General features: G+C 38.5%; 1 protein-coding gene across 4 annotated transcripts in view; it reads right to left on the bottom strand.

The window, feature by feature from the left end:
- DIP2B (disco interacting protein 2 homolog B) overlaps positions 1-18,504 on the bottom strand; it is a 251,391-nt gene that overhangs the window by 59,298 nt on the left and 173,589 nt on the right. For 2 of the 4 annotated variants that reach the window (XM_036890477.2, XM_057486564.1), the window contains exons 5-9: positions 8,558-8,770; positions 6,337-6,492; positions 5,738-5,860; positions 2,452-2,649; positions 1,191-1,282 (exon numbers count right to left, since the gene is read on the bottom strand). In XM_036890477.2, coding sequence (XP_036746372.1) covers positions 1,191-1,282; positions 2,452-2,649; positions 5,738-5,860; positions 6,337-6,492; positions 8,558-8,770 — 782 coding nt within the window. The remainder of the gene's footprint in view (positions 1-1,190; positions 1,283-2,451; positions 2,650-5,737; positions 5,861-6,336; positions 6,493-8,557; positions 8,771-18,504) is intronic. The other 2 variants (XM_036890488.2, XM_036890498.2) reach the window with 2 other exon arrangements.

Raw genomic sequence — 18,504 nt, 5'->3', positions numbered from 1 at the left:
GCTACACTGCTGGTGGGAATGTAAACTAGTTCAACCATTGTGGAAAGCAGTATGGAGGTTCCTCAAAAAACTAAAAATAGAAATACCATTTGACCCGGGAATTCCACTCCTAGGAATTTACCCAAAGAAAACAACTCAGATTCAAAAAGACATATGCACCCCTATGTTTATTGCAGCACTATTTACAATAGCCAAGATATGGAGGCAACCTAAGTGTCCATCAGTAGGTGAATGGATAAAGAAGATGTGATACATATACACAATGGAGTACTACTCAGCCATAAGAAAGAAATAAATGCTACCATTTGCAACAACATGGATGGAGCTAGAGGGTATTATGCTCAGTGAAATAAGCCAGGCGGAGAAAGACAAGTACCAAATGATTTCCCTCATTTGTGGAGTATAGCAATGAAGCAAAACTGAAGGAACAAAACTGCAGAAGACTCACAGACTCCAAGAAGGGACTAGTGGTTACCAAAGGGGAGGGGTCAGGGAGGTCTGGTGGGGAGGGAGGGAGAAAGGGATTGTGGGGTATCATGATTGGTGCACATGGTAAAAAATAAAAAATCATATCCTCTGCCAATAGAGATAGTTTAATAAAAAAAAGTCTGTTGTGTAGTTGGTATTTCATTATATAAATTCCAAATGAAAAGTAAGTTTGAGGTAAGAAGTAATATTTAGGAAGTCATTAAGAGGAGAAAACCTCCATATATCAAAAAAGAAAGACTTTTAATGTCACTTCCAATTCAAGAAGTAGTTAAATGATGCCAATCTGTTTCTTCTTGGAAGTCACCTAGGGTGTCCTTCCCTTTTCTATATAATACCAAAGAAAATTGTTTTAAAAAAGTTTTATGGGGCATTTTCTAAAGAAAAAAAAAACAGAATAAACTTTGTTGCTATTTTTGTTGTCTGAATATTGAAATATTTCTTTGCAGAAAGACTGCTTTCTCTTTCTTTTTATTAGCACCTCAAGAGTTTACTGATTAGCAGCTAGAGAAAGGGACATGTGAATTTCCTTTAATCTCTGAATTCAAGAATTATCACCTGGCATTGGCCTAACATGGATTAAAACCAAAACAGTTTCATTTTCTAAGAGTTATATAAATTGAGTTGTTGTACATTAAAAATCCAGAATGTGCATATTAGAAAACAATAAAACACCACCTCCTTAAAACCAAAAAACCAATTACCCTGTCTCCAGGTTTTAACACAGGCTCATTTTTGGTTCCCAGTTTATTAAGCAGTGTGTAGGCCAACTTTAAACTTCTGCTCCACAACTTTCCTGGAGAAACAAAAGAAAACAGTCATATAGAAAAACACAAGCATATGTCAGTGAGAGTAAGAGGGCATTCAGTTCATCAGCACATTTCATGAGACAGCGGCCAGTTCCAAGCGACAAACGAGGCAAGCATCACCCTAACATGCGGCCCTGCCCCTAACACAGTGCTTTCCAGTCACCCTAGTTTATAAAAGGCAGCCCTGTTTCCAAACAAAAAGAAAACATCACTAGATGCTCATTCTGGTTTAGATAATACTGCAAATTCTTTTATGAAGTAATCTGAATATCTTTAGAAATAATTCGGTGTGAACTGATCACATTTAAAGGGAGGAAAATAGTTTATCATAGGACTAGAAATCAGAACCCTACATCTGTTCTAAGCTTTTTCTGTAGAACCGCTTACATATATGGTGTTATATATTTGAAATCACCTGTGAAGTCACCCTCAAATGGTTAAGCATTTCATTATACTGTATTTCAGTGACAACAGACAATAAAATGGAAATTAACTATGTGAAACCTGGATATAGTCTTAGATGTTACATGTAAAGAATTGGCCAGCTGATTGCTTTCTTTATGGATTATATGTATGAAATTAATGTACAGTGTCTGAAATGAATGCTGAAAACTATTTTTTTTTTTTGGTGGGAAAAAGCATTTTCTCCCCCTCTTCCTGCTCCCTCTCCACAAACACCTTTAGAAACTCTGATTTTAGATTTTGAAGAAAGTAAAAAGAGAAACGATCTTATTTTGAATAGATGTTAGTTTATATACGACTCAATCGGAGAAGCATCTAAGGTTTAAACTCATGTCTGTGCACAATTCTTCAAAGAAAAGCTAGTTTCAATTTTTAGATAAAACTGTCTGATTTTTACCCTACAGTTTTAATCCTGCCCAAATGTCTCCCCCAGATCCTCTTCTAATATAAAATCATCAATGGATCTACAAAGTCTCCTTCTCCTTTTTGCTCTTTTAAATAATAGGCCTGCAAAAGTCAATTTAGCAAATGAAAACATCTGGCAATAGCTGTACTTAGAACTTAGGATCCTATTATGAAATTTATTGAAACATAATGATCAACAATTGCTAAATATCAAGATAGAAACACTATGCATGAAAATCTGAAGAACTATTGGGAGAAAAGGAAGGAGTTAAGACTCTTGTAAACTCACCATAGGTAAGAGTGTAAACTGGTTTTCCTGTCACATCCAGTGCTGTCAGACAGGGGCATTTTGCTTGAGTGGTGCCCCAGCGCTGCAGGGCAGACTCAAGAGCAGGAGGCCAGTTACAGATGACTCCCAGTGGCTCTCCCTTCACAGGTGTCATCTGCCGTCCCTCAGGCTTGGGCTGATTGGGGTCTGGCTGAGGTACTGCACCACAGAAAAAACCTCAATGGGTTATGAAAGTAAGTACAAATACAAATAAATGAAATAAATAAAAAAAATGTATTTATATATTTAATATATACAATATATTGAAATAAATGCAAATACCAACTAACATGCCTTAGGTCTCTAATCTCAAATATATTTCCTCCTTCTCTTCATCTGATATAAACTCACTCTGAGAAAAGAAAGGACATAGATGGATAGATATGGTAATCCACAAACTGGGCCTTTATTCATTTTTCCATGTAACTGTGAAATCATATTTAACATATTGTAGACAAAAATCCTGACCCTGACAAACCAAATTACTGAACATACAGAAAAGCACAACTATAAATTTCTTTTTAGCAATTTTACAGATTTTAGTAAATCTGGTTTTAAATTCTTGCAATTTGTGTCCAATGCTTGAGAGCCAGGTTCCTCTTCACCAGGTTATGTTTAATGAAAAAGCATTCAACTGTGAGTCAGAAAACCCAAGTTTACATTAACTTTTTACTAGTATGATGGTAGCAAACTGAGTTACTTGAACCTTATTTCCTGTTGTCTATAAAACAATGATAGGAACAGGTACACCACAGGGTCATTAGACTCAAAACAGATCATGGGTACAAATGACAGTGTTCCATGAGGCCACATCCCATGCGGCCAATCCGTTTGCTTCCCAGTCACCTTATCATACTCATCCTTCTCAGGGGGCAGATAAACAGCACACTCCCTGGGGAGCCGTCCCAGCCCCTCCCTCCTTAGTGCCCCCACACAGTGTGGCAGTCCGCCCTTACGGAAGCACTGACATCCTCAAGGGTTTCTATTACTGTCCAAGTTTTTCTCCTCCATGAAGGGCAGCTTCTTGACACAAGGCATGCTTCTTATTCCCCTTATTGCCTATAGTGCCTGATATATAATGGTTGCTCAATGTTAATTAGATTGAACTGAATTTGGGGGGAACAATAGCACTACATTATTAACATGGTCATTTCAGAAATCGGAGGTGAACAATATTTCATATTCTTTCACACAGGTAAAACTAAAGTCCTCTTAATTTTTCTACAATAAACAATTACTATTCAAATAATAAAAAGGGGAAAAAACCCACATTTTCATAGCAGGAAAGATAGTTTGCACATGGAGCAAAAAGTCAAGTATTTACTGAGTGCCAATTATGTGTGTGAGATATAATAAACACTGAGGACATAAATGCTGCACCAACATTTGTTGTTTCTAATAGTGCTATGTGCAAGGAGTAGAGAGTCTGTGCCCTCATGGAGTATCTACCATGCAGAGGGAACACATACACAGAGTTAAGTAGAGTAAATGTGAGCAGAGCATGACAGAGATTTTATAGGGAGGGCAGAAGAGGGCCAAGTCACCCAGCTTAAGGGCTGCAGTCCCCTAACTAAGCTGAGTCTTAAAGGAAGGGCAGGAAATTAGGTGAACAGAGGATGAGAGAAGAGACACAGAGGGGAGAAGGGATCAGATGGATAATGAAATATGAAATAAATTTTATTTTATAGCTCAATTTAATGACAGAATTGGGAGACTTACTTGAAATGTCTTATTCACCTTTCTGCTAACATGAGACTAATGAAATGGTTTCATTTCTCAATTCACTGCCCTAGGTAAATAACACTTCAGCTGCCCTTCTACTTTGTATATTCCTGGACCCTAAACTACTAGATGAATTAAAAAAAAAAAAAACCATGGGTGATTCTACATAAATAGTTTTGTTTTGGGGGCAGACTGTATATATGATAGGCATAGTCTTCTGGTCATAACAGTCTGTATATTATTGCCAATGCAGACCCTGGGGCACACTCTTTCAGGCATCCAGATAGACAGGTTTTTTTTTTTTCCCAAAGGTAATCATTGTTCAAAAAATCAGTTGTCCCCTGTTTATAATTAGTAGAAAGCTGTGAGTAGTAGAAAGCTGCCAGTGAAAACTGTTCAAGGATGATTCCTGTTAAACCTTGGCCTTCATTTATCTGGTCAATACACAATGCTAGAAAGTCTGGAGGGACTATTATTGGCATGAGCATCTTGTGTAACAGTGCATCTAGAGAGATGTCAATGGTTCAGTAATGAGTTAGTGACTCCTAAAGAAACAGAAATTCATCTCAATGTCAGGGTGCTTGTTGTTTGTGGTTGCATAAAGTGGGCTGGACCAGATCTATTTTACTAATGTGCCTAGTTCATTAACAGGTCTGATGTGCTCAAAGCCTGTTATTACTCTCAGGGCATAAAAACAGTCTACAAACCTACCAAGGCTTCCTTCTTTTGACAAAAGCTGTTGTTAAGTAGACTTATTTGTCACCTAGCTTCAATAATTATCAAATGGTCACCCTTATTCATCTATATTCGCACAAATTCACCTCCCAAACCTTCCTACTAAATTCTAGACTTTGTATGATTTCATGCTTATTTTTAAGTTACTGAATTAGTTAAGTCCTGACTTACTACCTCCTCTACAAAGCCTTCTCTTGCCACATAGATGGAAGTGATTTCTTCTGTTCTTCAAACTGCCTGTATTCACTGACACACACTTATTGGCTGAACTATGTTTTTACATGTAATATTTTAGTACCGGTCTAAGTTGTAAACAACACGAAGGAAGTATTTTCATAAATCTTTGAACCTTTTTCGCCACCTACCCCACTGTCTTGTGCAAAGACATGTATGTGTTGACTGGCTGATTTAATGAAAGCACTATGTTATATCGAAAAAGACCAGGCAAACTTCTGAGGTTGAATTTGACATACAAATTCTAGGAAAATGACAAATACAATAATTAAAATAATTATGTATTTGGGAAATTACCTAATTTCATAGAGCATATTCCCAAGGATAGTTCTATGCTCCCTAATTACCTCTTTGCCTTTTTCTCACCTCCCTCCCTCCTTATTTTTCATCTGTGATCTAAAATATAAATGATCCTTAGGAGAAAAACAGCAGAGAACTATGAACTCCTTCAACCAAAACGATGCCATGTTCATCCTTAAATCCTGCCATATCTGACAGGTAGTAATTATTTCAGAAATGTTTGTCTAAGGAATATAGTTTTTGGTATTATTACTACTACCTTCCACAATTTCTTCAGAGTCATCCACAAAAAATTCTTTTAAGGGAGGCCTTTTGGGTCGTTTTAGAGTGTTGAGAAGTTGCTGGATTTTTGTGGATACTCTGCTATTGACAGGAACACCTATAAGGGAAAAAATGCTAAATTAAAATTCATTGATTTTAGGGCTATTTAGTTCTTCAATTATCTTAAGAGCTTTTATTTCTAATGATGGTTGGTTGGCCTTTGCCCCCAGTCTCATTCTATTTCACTTGGACCAAATAGGTACAGGACAAGATTTATAACAACATAGAACAAATATGGTGCTCTTATTAGGACACTGCTTAAAGATTTCATCTAATTTCCCTTTTCACTTACAGCATTCTTTGCTTTTTCCATACTCAGTTTTTCCCTCAAGTTATCTCTTGAAAAGAAGACTAAGTCTGAACAAGTGTCCGTGCTGTCACAGTGGAAATGGTAGAGAAGAGCAAGCTCAAGATGACTCATGTTGGAGGCACTGCACTCTAGTTCTGCAACTGCTGCATGGGGCAGGCACTATGGTTTATAATTTGAAGTTTTCCAGTTTAACAAACATGCCCTAATCAGCTACAACTCCCTACCGTCGGCTGTATCCATAAGGCTGGACCTGTTGGATCCTTTGTGCATGCCTTTTACTATCCCCGAGGGGGGCAGGTCAATATTTGCTGGGCGTACTGAGGAAGATGACGATGAAGAAGAGGTAGTTGTAGTGACGTCAGGGGGAGCAGAGAAATTCTCTAAGAAGAGAAAAAGCAAAATGTAGAATTACATTACATGAGCAGTAAAAATAAGAATCTTTCAATCTTTTTTGTTTTTTACTGATGGAAAAAAACTACATAAATAGGGTATTAGCTTGTGTAAAACAACCTTTAAACCGAATTCTACTAGCAAGATATAATGAGAGGGTGTATAAGCTTTCCAAAATTATTATTTTAAAAAACTCGAGTAGCCTTAGTAAGATCAAATCACAAATCAGACATTTCTCAAAACATTCTTTTCTACACAGAAAGTCTGATAGAAATTCAGTGTTATAAAAATAATCATAATAAAAAAAAAATCTCCAGTAACTTCAAAAGGAAACCAAAGTATGATTATAATACTACTCATATTCCAGTCCCTTGAGCATTTCTTCATGTTTATGTTTCCTTTTTCATTAGAGACAGAAGTAGTGTCTTGGGACAAGTAGTGATTTTACAGCATCTTACTATGTTGATGGACAGTGACTGTGAACGGGGATGTGGGGGGGACTTGGTGAAGGGGGAAGCCTAGTAAACATAATGTCCTTCATGTAATTGTAGATTAATGATACCAAAATAAAATTTTAAAAAATAAATAAATAAGTAGTGTCTTTGGAGCACGTCAGACAGCTCAAGTTTCCCAATGAAGAAAACCAGATAAAGGCCGCTTTAAATTTTTTGTAAAATAACCCATAGGTAGAAACTTGGATCTACTTGATAGACAAGGTTCTTCCCTTCTCTAAGTGTGTTTAAACGCTATTATTGTACTCGCTTCACCTAGGGATTCTTAATAAAGAGAAACTGAATGACCTAAGTTGGAAGAGAGCCATTCAATAGGGATATGTTACAAAAAACTTAAAAGAAGAAAATGTCTGGAAAGAAAAATAAAATTAGAGGAAGTGAAATACATGATTCATAGAATAATAAAAAGCCACTCAAAACTATGAAAAAGGAGAAAACCATAATATAAGTAATTTCTAGAATCAATTCAGGAGTTAAGGTGTCCATGCCCCAAAGGTCTGTAATTACTAGTTCAATAGTTTTTAAAGTTTTACACAAACTAGCACAAGTATATTGAGGTATATCTTTCAGAAGAGGTGGTGAGCGTGCTTATCTGTAGCTGCTTTAGGAGGGCTGGTGAATTACAGGGCAGAGCTATTAGCTATTGGCCCTTGGCTTTTTAATGTGGGCAGTTATACCTCCAAGATAGCTATTTTCTTTAAAAATTATAGGACAGAATTGAAAATTTTATAAGTTTTTCTTTTTAGAAATTAGTTAATAGACAAAATATAAATATACATATGATACAGAAAGGTCACTGGTATGAGAAACAGAACACTAAATGCAACTGATTGTCAAGAAAAAAAGGAAAGGTATTACAGACACATGATATTCAAATACATTACTTAGTGCAATATGTGCCGACCAGTTTAGCAAACACAGAGATGAGCTGTGCTTTTATTAGCAGAGGTCACAACTCTTGAAAAAGCACACACAGAAACATAAAGCAGAACCAGGCAAAAGCTATGCTTCCTAAGCAAGCACTGGCAGCAGGTAGCAGCTGACAGAGTACCAACACCTTCAACCTGCACACTCCAGTTGCAGCAATAACCCAGCAGCAAGGACAATAAATCCAGTCTTTATGATAAAGACAAAAAGGCCTCACCAATATTACCTTCATGCAGAATTTGCTCAGGTTTAATGTTCTTGTTTGAGAAATCACAGACAATAATCCTGAGGAAATCTAAGATGTTACATATTTTAATACCTTTTAATAAGTGGAATATTCTTCAACAGGTATAAATCCATACTAAGACTGGTGTTGTATCTTGCAGCTTGAGTATTGCTTTGGAAATAGCTATGGCTTCAGGTGGGCAGTGCAACGCACCAATAATGCAGACGACATATATCACTCCAAATGTATTGCTGGTGTCCCCTTCTTTGCCTCCCTAACTGTTATATTCTTTCTGATTCTATTTCTTAGGCCACTCTGAAAAGCCTAATACAATTCATAAACTATTTCCTAGAAGCTGGGAACGTAACTTGGGCTTCCTCCAGCTCCTACCTATTCGAGTACTGGCAAATACATCAGCTAGAGACCCACTGGTTCCTTTGACCTCTCCATGGGACAGCGTAGAAGATGCGGATGAAGAAGTGGACGATCCCTGAATTGAACGGTTGATCCAGGACTCAGCATTCTGTAAACTCTGTTGCAAGGCAGCAGAGAGCGCAGCTTGGCGTCTCAGAGAGCCCTCATCCTCAGAGGCCGAAGACGTGTCTGTGTGGAATTAGAAAAAAAGAAGTTCTCGAGCCTGCCTAGAACAGAGACCTTTCAGTTCCTGCTCATTGATCACACATTCAATTTTGACACCAGCAAAACATTCACATTCTCAAGGTAGATTAATATGTAAAGTTTCTCAAGAATCTCAAGGAAAGGTCTATGGACCAAAGCCTGTACAAATGAAACAGTCTAAATCTATAGGTAATTTTAAGTTCTTTAAAAAAAAAAAGAAACTTTCAGAACATTTTAGCTACATTTCACTCTTTTTTCTGCTCTGAGCTTAGTCAGTATCTAAATTCTTCTTCCTTACCTCTACTTACGTTCAAATAATACTGAAGTGCTTTATCTTCCTCTCTCTCTTAATTAGAGAACCTTGTGATAGGGTGCTACACTGATTTTTGACAATTATTTATTAATTAGTGTCTACCTAAAAGGAAATCGTCTTGATAAGGAGATACAAAAACTTATTTTTGTTAACCACCTGAGAGTCAGTGAGCTAGGCTGGGGAACAGAAACAGTAATTAGCCTGGAGGCATTTGTGGTTTTAGTGGGAAAGTCAGCTGGTCACTCAGCACAGTAAGCTCTCCAAACAGGACAGGAGAAGGCAGTGATCTATATCTCTGTCCTTAATTCTCAGGGAAGAATTGTGAGAAATACACTAATGTTTGTATTTAGCCTGGCTCTGACTTCAGGAAAATAAGGCCTAAATTAGAAAAGGATGTTGAAAAAAAGAAAAAAAGAAAAGTTTAACCAAATATAGGATAGCCAAGGGAGGCAGAAGTCAGGAATTTATTTCAAGGCTCTAATCTAAGCTTATGAGGCGACAAGTTAAAGGAGCATTTGGTCTATGTGAGACAAACCCTCAGGTTATAATGATTTGGGGGGTTATAATTCATGGCCCATAAAACGAATTTCACTCAATTTTTTAAGTTATATATTCTGTGGTTAGTCCTGCCAAACACTGTCCCCTAACTCAGGTGAAACTGTATGTATGTGTTCTACTTTGGTTCAAAGAACGAAAGAGATAATCAGCAGGGCTAAAACACTGCTTGTACCCGCCAATGGAAACTTAAACACAAAGGACTGACTGAATCTAGAAGTCAAATTTTGCAGGTCCAGAACAAGAAAGTAAGTTAAAATAATGACTATATCCTTGCTTTCTGCTCTGAACTATCTCCAATTTATCATCTCATGTTGAAGGAGATATGAGGCCCAAGCCTGATTGTTTTTGTTTATTATGTATTACATAACTGCAACATGTGCCAGAAACTGTCAGGTTCCAGGGATTCTGAGACGTATTAAGTTCTGAGCTAAATAGTGACCAGATCCTAAATGGATAATACCATGAGGTTCTTTAAAGGGGAGAGAGTTCTACAATGCAAAAGGAGGTTAATTTAAGGAAAATATAGGGAAAGAAAAGTGACAGCATCTATTAACTTTTGATTCAAGGGAAGTGTTTTGCATAATTTCCAGAAAATATTCTAGCATTTCAACTGTACCTTGGGAGGCAGAGATTTATGTCTTTGAAAATACACTGAAGAAAAAAAGGTGGGGGTCAGGGAGGATGAGACAGGTGAATCTGACCCTAAAAATAAAGTATTTTCAGGATCCCATCCTGAACACATGTCAGGAACCCACAAACTCCATTGAATTTGCAGGCTGTCTTTATTACATCATTTATTTTAATCTTGTAAATCTAAAATCAAAATAACCCAATTTTCAAAAGAGAGTAAAACCAGTATTTTCATGATTAGAAAATTGGCTTCATTATGTTTCTATATTGGATCAGTTATGTCATTAGGTGTATTGTTACAATTCAATTACCTCATTATCCTGCCAGTCCTCTTCAGAGTGTTTAGTGATTATACTGCGGGGTAACTTTAGTGTAGTGGAAAAAACATGCTTTGGTGTCCATGTTCCCTTTGAACTCTGATGTCTGTACAACTTGGGGACAGAATTACCCATCTGAGAAGATTGTTTGCTTGTTCATCTAGTCAACAAATATTACCAAGCACTATGTGAGTTGGTAGGAATAAAATGGTGAGCAAGAACATACAGTCCCTACTCGACAGGACTTAGAGCCTTATAGTTCAGGGCAGGCATCAAAGTAGTGAGCCCTAAACCCAGGCCCAAAGGGTAAGTAGGAATTCACTGTGAGCGGCACAGAGTGGGGAGGGCGGACTCAGGTAGAGGGCACAGGAGAAAGCTCAGAGGGCAGAGGAAACAAGGCACATATGAAGATCCGAAAGAAAGGAGACTGGCTGAAGCACAGGATACAAAACTGATGAAATTTTGATGAAAGATGAGGCTGGACAAGCAGACAGGACACCACTGGGTTGCTAAAGAGCCTTTATGCATAGGCAGTGGGAGACCCCAAAACGAGACCGTGCAGTATGCACCCCAGCAGTGCCAGCACAGAGCAGCTGGCCAATCAACATTAGTTCCCCTCCTCCTCCCCAAAGAACCTACCCTATGTCAGCTCACAGACACAAAACTGCAGCTGTGCAAAGCTGAGAGCTGATCATGTGTTAAGATCACAGAAAATGTAAGCAGCTCTGAAACTACATTTAAAGAAAAATTTTAAAAAGCTCCCTTACATATTTATATGTTTACCTAGTAGCTTTTTTTTTAAAGTAACTTTCACCCAGGAAATTACTATGGATCAGTAGAAATTTGGGCAAGTTTAATATTAATTAATATTAATTTAATTATTTTATTGGCAGCAACATTAAATACTGATAAAATTGTATTATAATTAATGATAACATTTAATTGATATTAGTAAAAATAAAGCTATCATTTCCACATGGATTCTACTCTGGTTGAAAAAGAACTCACAACTCTTATCCATTGTTAACTAAAGTCCCTGGCTTAAGCGCTTATATATGATAAATACAATAGTTTACACAACAGAAAACAATTTTGAAAACTGTAGTTTGCTCTTCAGTTTATAATTGGTGTCAAGTTCTCTTGCATTGGGGGAATTAAGGACTTCAGAACCTTCAAGAGAGGCAACGGAACTTTCTATGTAGGCAGGGGAAGAGTCTGAAACTTAGGAAGTAAAATCTTTAAAGAGCCAAGAGGTAGCCTAGGAGTAAAAGCATATATGGAAGAGAAGATTAAAAGGTTAATTCTGGAAGCAGGCCATTTTGAACCTATACTGGGCTACAAAATCTGAGCAGCTTAATCTAGAACTAAACCCAATCAGGGTGAGTGACCACCTGTCAAGTGATTAACCAGACAAGGGTTAAGGAGACTTTCAGAACTACCAAGAGATTTTCAGCATCCCACAATAATCAGTTTATGTGTAGAGAGAGCTGGCTGAGACCGAAAATCATGAAGGAGAGCCTAATTAACAGGAATTCATGATTGCTTGAACATTACTATCCAAACAGAGATTCTTCTGAGAGAAGAGGCACTCACTATTAATAATTACTCCAGGGTGACTTTACCTACAAGAGATCTCCAAACACTGTTTTTCTAGATATTTTCCCATGTCTATGAAAAAAAAGTTCACAAAACAAATTAATATTACAATTAATATTGGAGTAACAAGAGAGATTTTTAAAAAATTTATTGCCCTTCTGAAAAGTTAGATAAAATATGCCACAACTGTTAGGCTGCAAATTAACCAGAAACACTTAATTGACAGTATGGTAGAATGAACCGCACTATGCCAAGTAGTTTAAAGAATGGGCATTTAGGACTTGAAGTTCGAGAGGGGCGGAAGATGGCAGCGTGAGTAGAGCAGCGGAAATCTCCTCCCAAAACCACATCTATCTATGAAAATATAACAAAGACAAATAAAGACCAGAGGACACAGGACAATATCCAGACCACATCCGCACCTGAGAGAACCCAGCGCCTCGCGAAGGGGGTAAGATACAAGCCCCGGCCCAGCGGGAGCCGAGCGCCCATCCCCCCAGCTCCCGGCAGGAGAAGAGCAGGCAGAGCGGGAGGGAGACCGTGCCCAGGACTGCGGAACACCCAGCCCCAGCCATCCGGGCCAGAGTGCAGGGCCCTGGATACTAGGAAAACAGGGCAGCAAGAACAGTGAGCGGGCACCAGAGGCCGGGCGCCGGAGGACGTAAGAAAAGCGAGCGACCATTTTTTTTTTTTTGGAGAGCGCTTTTTGGAAGTCTTAAAGGGATAGGGCCCCCAATACTAGGGAAACAGGGCAGCAAGACCAGTGAGCAGATGACTGAGGCTGGCACGGGAGAATAAAGAAAAACGAGAAGCCACCTTTGTTTGTTTGTTTGTTTGTTTTTTTATTAAAAAAAAATTTTTTTTTTATTTAAATTTTTTTTTTCTTTTTTTGTTGTGGTCGTTGTTTTGTTTTGGCAGGTGCTTTTTGGAAGTCTTAAAGGGGCAGGGCAGGAAACTTAATCCAGAGGTAGGGAATCCAGGGATCTCTGGGCACCCTAACCCCTGGGCTGCAGGGAGCAGGGAGGCCCCTTACAGAGATAAATAGCCTCCCAGCCGCTCCTGCTCCAACGCGACTCCACCATTTTGGAGTAGCTGCCCGAGCCAGGCCACGCCCACAGCAACAGCGGAGATTAACTCCATAGCAACCCGGCAGGAAGCAGAAACCCTGTCTGCGCGCAGCTGCGCAACACAAGCCACTAGAGGTCGCTGTTCTCCCAGGAGAGGAGGGTCACAAACCAACAAGAAGGGAAGTTCTTCCAGCTGTCACTCGTCCCACTTCTGCAGACTATTCCTATCACCATGAAAAGGCAAAGCTACAGGCAGACAAAGATCACAGAGACAACACCAGAGAAGGAGACAGACCTAACCAGTCTTCCTGACAAAGAATTCAAAATAATCATAAACATGCTGACAGAGATGCAGAGAAATACGCAAGAGAAATGGGATGAAGTCCGGAGGGAGATCACAGATGCCAGAAAGGAGATCGCAGAAATGAAACAAACTCTGGAAGGGTTTATAAGAAGAATGGATAGGATGCAAGACGCCATTGATGGAACTGAAACCAGAGAACAGGAACGCATAGAAGCTGACATAGAGAGAGATAAAAGGATATCCAGGAATGAAACAATGTTAAGAGAACTGTGTGACCAATCCAAAAGGAACAATATCCGTATTATAGGGGTTCCAGAAGAAGAAGAGAGAGGAAAAGAGATGGAAAGTATCTTAGAAGAAATAATTGCTGAAAACTTCCCCAAACCGGGGGAGGAAATAATCGAACAGACCACGGAAATACACAGAACCCCCAACAGAAAGGATCCAAGGAGGACAACACCAAGACACATAATAATTAAAATGGCAAAGATCAAGGACAAGGAAAGAGTGTTAAAGGCAGCTAGAGAGAAAAACGTCACCTATAAAGGAAAACCCATCAGGCTAACATCAGACTTCTCGACAGAAACCCTACAGGCCAGAAGAGAATGGCATGATATATTTAATACAATGAAACAGAAGGGCCTTGAACCAAGGATACTGTATCCAGCATGACTATCATTCAAATATGACGGTGGGATTAAACAATTCCCAGACAAACAAAAGCTGAGGGAATTTGCTTCCCACAAACCACCTCTACAGAACATCTTACAGGGACTGCTCTAGATGGGAGCACTCCTAGAAAGAGCACAGCACAAAACAACCAACATATGAAGAATTGAGGAGGAGGAATAAGAAGTGAGAGAAGAAAAGAATCTCCAGACAGTGTATATAACAGCTCAATAAGCGAGCTAAGTTACGCAGTAAGATACTAAAGAGGCTAACCTTGAACCTTTGGTAACAACGAATTTAAAGCCTGCAATGGCAATAAGTACATATCTTTCAATAGTCACCCTAAATGTTAATGGGCTGAATGCACCAATCAAAAGACATAGAGTAACAGAATGGATAAAAAAGCAAGACCCATCTATATGCTGCTTACAAGAAACTCACCTCAAACCCAAAGACATGTACAGACTAAAAGTCAAGGGATGGAAAAACATATTTCAAGCAAACAACAGCGAGAAGAAAGCAGGGGTTGCAGTACTAATATCAGACAAAATAGACTTCAAAACAAAGAATGTAACAAGAGATAAAGAAGGACACTACATAATGATAAAGGGCTCAGTTCAACAAGAGGATATAACCATTCTAAATATATATGCACCCAACACAGGAGCACCAGCATATGTGAAACAAATAGTAACAGAACTAAAGGGGGAAATAGACTGCAATGCATTCATTCTAGGAGACTTCAACACACCACTCACCCCAAAGGATAGATCCACTGGGCAGAAAAGAAGTAAGGACATGGAAGCACTGAACAACACAGTAGAGCAGATGGACCTAATAGACATCTATAGAACTCTACATCCAAAAGCAACAGGATATACATTCTTCTCAAGTGCACATGGAACATTCTCCAGAATACACCACATACTAGGTCACAAAAAGAGCCTCAGAAAATTCCAAAAGATTGAAATCCTACCAACCAACTTTTCAGACCACAAAGGCATAAAACTAGAAATAAACTGTACAAAGAAAGCAAAGAGGCTCACAAACACATGGAGGCTTAACAACACGCTCCTAAATAATCAATGGATCAATGACCAAATCAAAATGGAGATCTAGCAATATATGGAAACAAATGACAACAACAACACTAAGCCCCAACTTCTGTGGGACGCAGCAAAAGCAGTCTTAAGAGGAAACTATATAGCAATCCAAGCATATTTAAAAAAGGAAGAACAATCCCAAATGAATGGTCTAATGTCACACTTATCGAAATTGGAAAAAAAAGAACAAATGAGGCCTAAGGTCAGCAGAAAGAGGGACATAATAAAGATCAGAGAAGAAACAAATAAAATTGAGAAGAATAAAACAATAGCAAAAATCAATGAAACCAAGAGCTGGTTCTTCGAGAAAATAAACAACATAGATAAGCCTCTAGCCAGACTTATTAAGAAGAAAAGAGACTCAACACAAATCAACAGTATCAGAAACGAGAAAGGAAAAATCACGACGGACCCCACAGAAATACAAAGAATTATTAGAGAATATTATGAAAACCTATATGCTAACAAGCTGGGAAGCCTAGGAGAAATGGACAACTTCCTAGAAAAATACAACCTTCCAAGACTGACCCAGAAAGAAACAGAAAATCTAAACAGACCAATTACCAGCAACGAAATTTAAGCAGTAATCAAAAAACTACCAAAGAACAAAACCCCCGGCCCAGATGAATTTACCTCGGAATTTTATCAGACATACAGGGAAGACATAATACCCATTCTCCTTAGAGTTTTCCAAAAAATAGAGGAGGAGGGGATACTCCCAAACTCATTCTATGAAGCTAACATCACCCGAATACCAAAACCAGGCAAAGACCCCACCAAAAAAGAAAACTACAGACCAATATCCCTGATGAACGTAGATGCAAAAATACTCAACAAAATATTAGCAAACCGAATTCAAAAATACATCAAAAGGATCATACACCATGACCACGTGGGATTCATCCCAGGGATGCAAGGATGGTACAATATTCGAAAGTCCATTAACATCATCCACCACATCAACAAAAAGAAAAGACAAAAACCACATGATCATCTCCATAGATGCTGAAAAAGCATTTGACAAAGTTCAACATCCATTCATGATAAAAACTCTCAGCAAAATGGGAATAGAGGGCAAGTACCTCAACATAACAAAGGCCAGATATGACAAACCCACAGCCAACATTATATTGAACAGCGAGAAGCTGAAAGCATTTCCTCTGAGATCGGGAACTAGACAGGGATGCCCACTCTCTTCACTGTTATTTAACATAGTACTGGAGGTCCTAGCCATGGCAATCAGACAAAACAAAGAAATAGAAGGAATCCAGATTGGTAAAGAAGAAGTTAAACTGTCACTATTTGCAGATGACATGATACTGTACATAAAAAACCCTAAAGACTCCACCCCAAAACTACTAGAACTGATATCGGAATACAGCAAAGTTGCAGGATACAAAATCAACACACAGAAATCTGTGGCTTTCCTATACACTAACAATGAACCAACAGAAAGAGAAATCAGGAAAACAACTCCATTCACAATTGCAACAACAACAAAAAAATAGCTAGGAATAAACCTAACCAAAGAAGTGAAAGACTTATACTCTGAAAACTAGAAGTCACTCTTAAGAGAAATTAAAGGGGACACTAACAGATGGAATCTCATCCCATGCTCGTGGCTAGGAAGAATTAATATAATCAAAATGGCCATCCTGCCCAAAGCAATATACAGATTTGATGCAATCCCTATGAAACTACCAGCAACATTCTTCAATGAACTGGAACAAATAATTCAAAAATTCATATGGAAACACCAAAGACCCTGAATAGCCAAAGCAATCCTGAGAAAGAAGAATAAAGTAGGGGGTATCTCACTCCCCAACTTCAAGCTCTACTATAAAGCCATAGTAATCAAGACAATTTGGTACTGGCACAAGAGCAGAGTCACAGACCAATGGAACAGACTTGAGAATCCAGACATTAACCCAGACATATATGGTCAATTAATATTTGATAAAGGAGCCATGGACATACAATGGCGAAATGACAGTCTCTTCAACAGATGGTGCTGGCAAAACTGGACAGCTACATGTAGGAGAATGAAACTGGACCATTGTCTAACCCCATATACAAAAGTAAACTCAAAATGGATCAAAGACCTGAATGTAAGTCACAAAACCATTAAACTCTTGGAAGAAAACATAGGCAAAAACCTCTTAGACATAAACATGAGTGACCTCTTCTTGAACATATCTCCCCAGGCAAGGAAAACAACAGCAAAAATGAACAAGTGGGACTATATTAAGCTGAAAAGCTTCTGTACAGCAAAAGACACCATCAATAGAACAAAAAGGAACCCTACAGTATGGGAGAATATTTTGAAAATGACACATCCGATAAAGGCTTAACGTCCAGAATACATAAAGAGCTCACACGCCTCAACAAACAAAAACCAAATAACCCAATTAAAAAATGGCCAGAGGAACTGAACAGACAGTTCTCCAAAAAAGAAATACAGATGGCCAACAGACACATGAAAAGATGCTCCACATCGCTAATTATCAGAGAAATGCAAATTAAAACTACAATGAGGTATCACCTCACACCAGTAAGGATGGCTGCCATCCAAAAGACAAACAACAACAAATGTTGGCGAGGCTGTGGAGAAAGGGGAACCCTCCTACACTGCTGGTGGGAATGTAAGTTAGTTCAACCATTGTGGAAAGCAGTATGGAGGTACATCAAAATGCTCAAAACAGACCTACCATTTGACCCAGGAATTGCACTCCTAGGAATTTACTCTAAGAATGCAGCAATCAAGTATGAGAAAGATCAGTGCACCCCTATGTTTATCTCAGCACTATTTACAATAGCCAAGAATTGGAAGCAACCTAAATGTCCATTGATAGATGAATGGATAAAGAAGATGTGGTACATATACACAATGGAATACTACTCAGCCATAAGAAAAGGGCAAATCCAACCATTTGCAGCAACATGGATGGAGCTGGAGGGTATTATGCTCAGAGAAACAAGCCAAGTGGAGAAAGAGAAATACCAAATGATTTCACTTATCTGTGGAATATAAGAACAAAGGAAAAACTGAAGGAACAAAACAGCAGTAGAATCACAGAACTCAAGAATGGACTAACAGGTACCAAAAGGAAAGGGACTGGGGAGGATGGGTGGGTAGGGAGGGATAAGGGGGGGAGAGAAGTA

Source organism: Manis pentadactyla, chromosome 10 (assembly GCF_030020395.1).
Source record: "Manis pentadactyla isolate mManPen7 chromosome 10, mManPen7.hap1, whole genome shotgun sequence".
NCBI lineage: Eukaryota > Metazoa > Chordata > Mammalia > Pholidota > Manidae > Manis > Manis pentadactyla.
The sequence above is the reverse complement of the archived record's forward strand: the minus strand, read 5'-3'. Positions and strand labels throughout refer to the sequence as shown.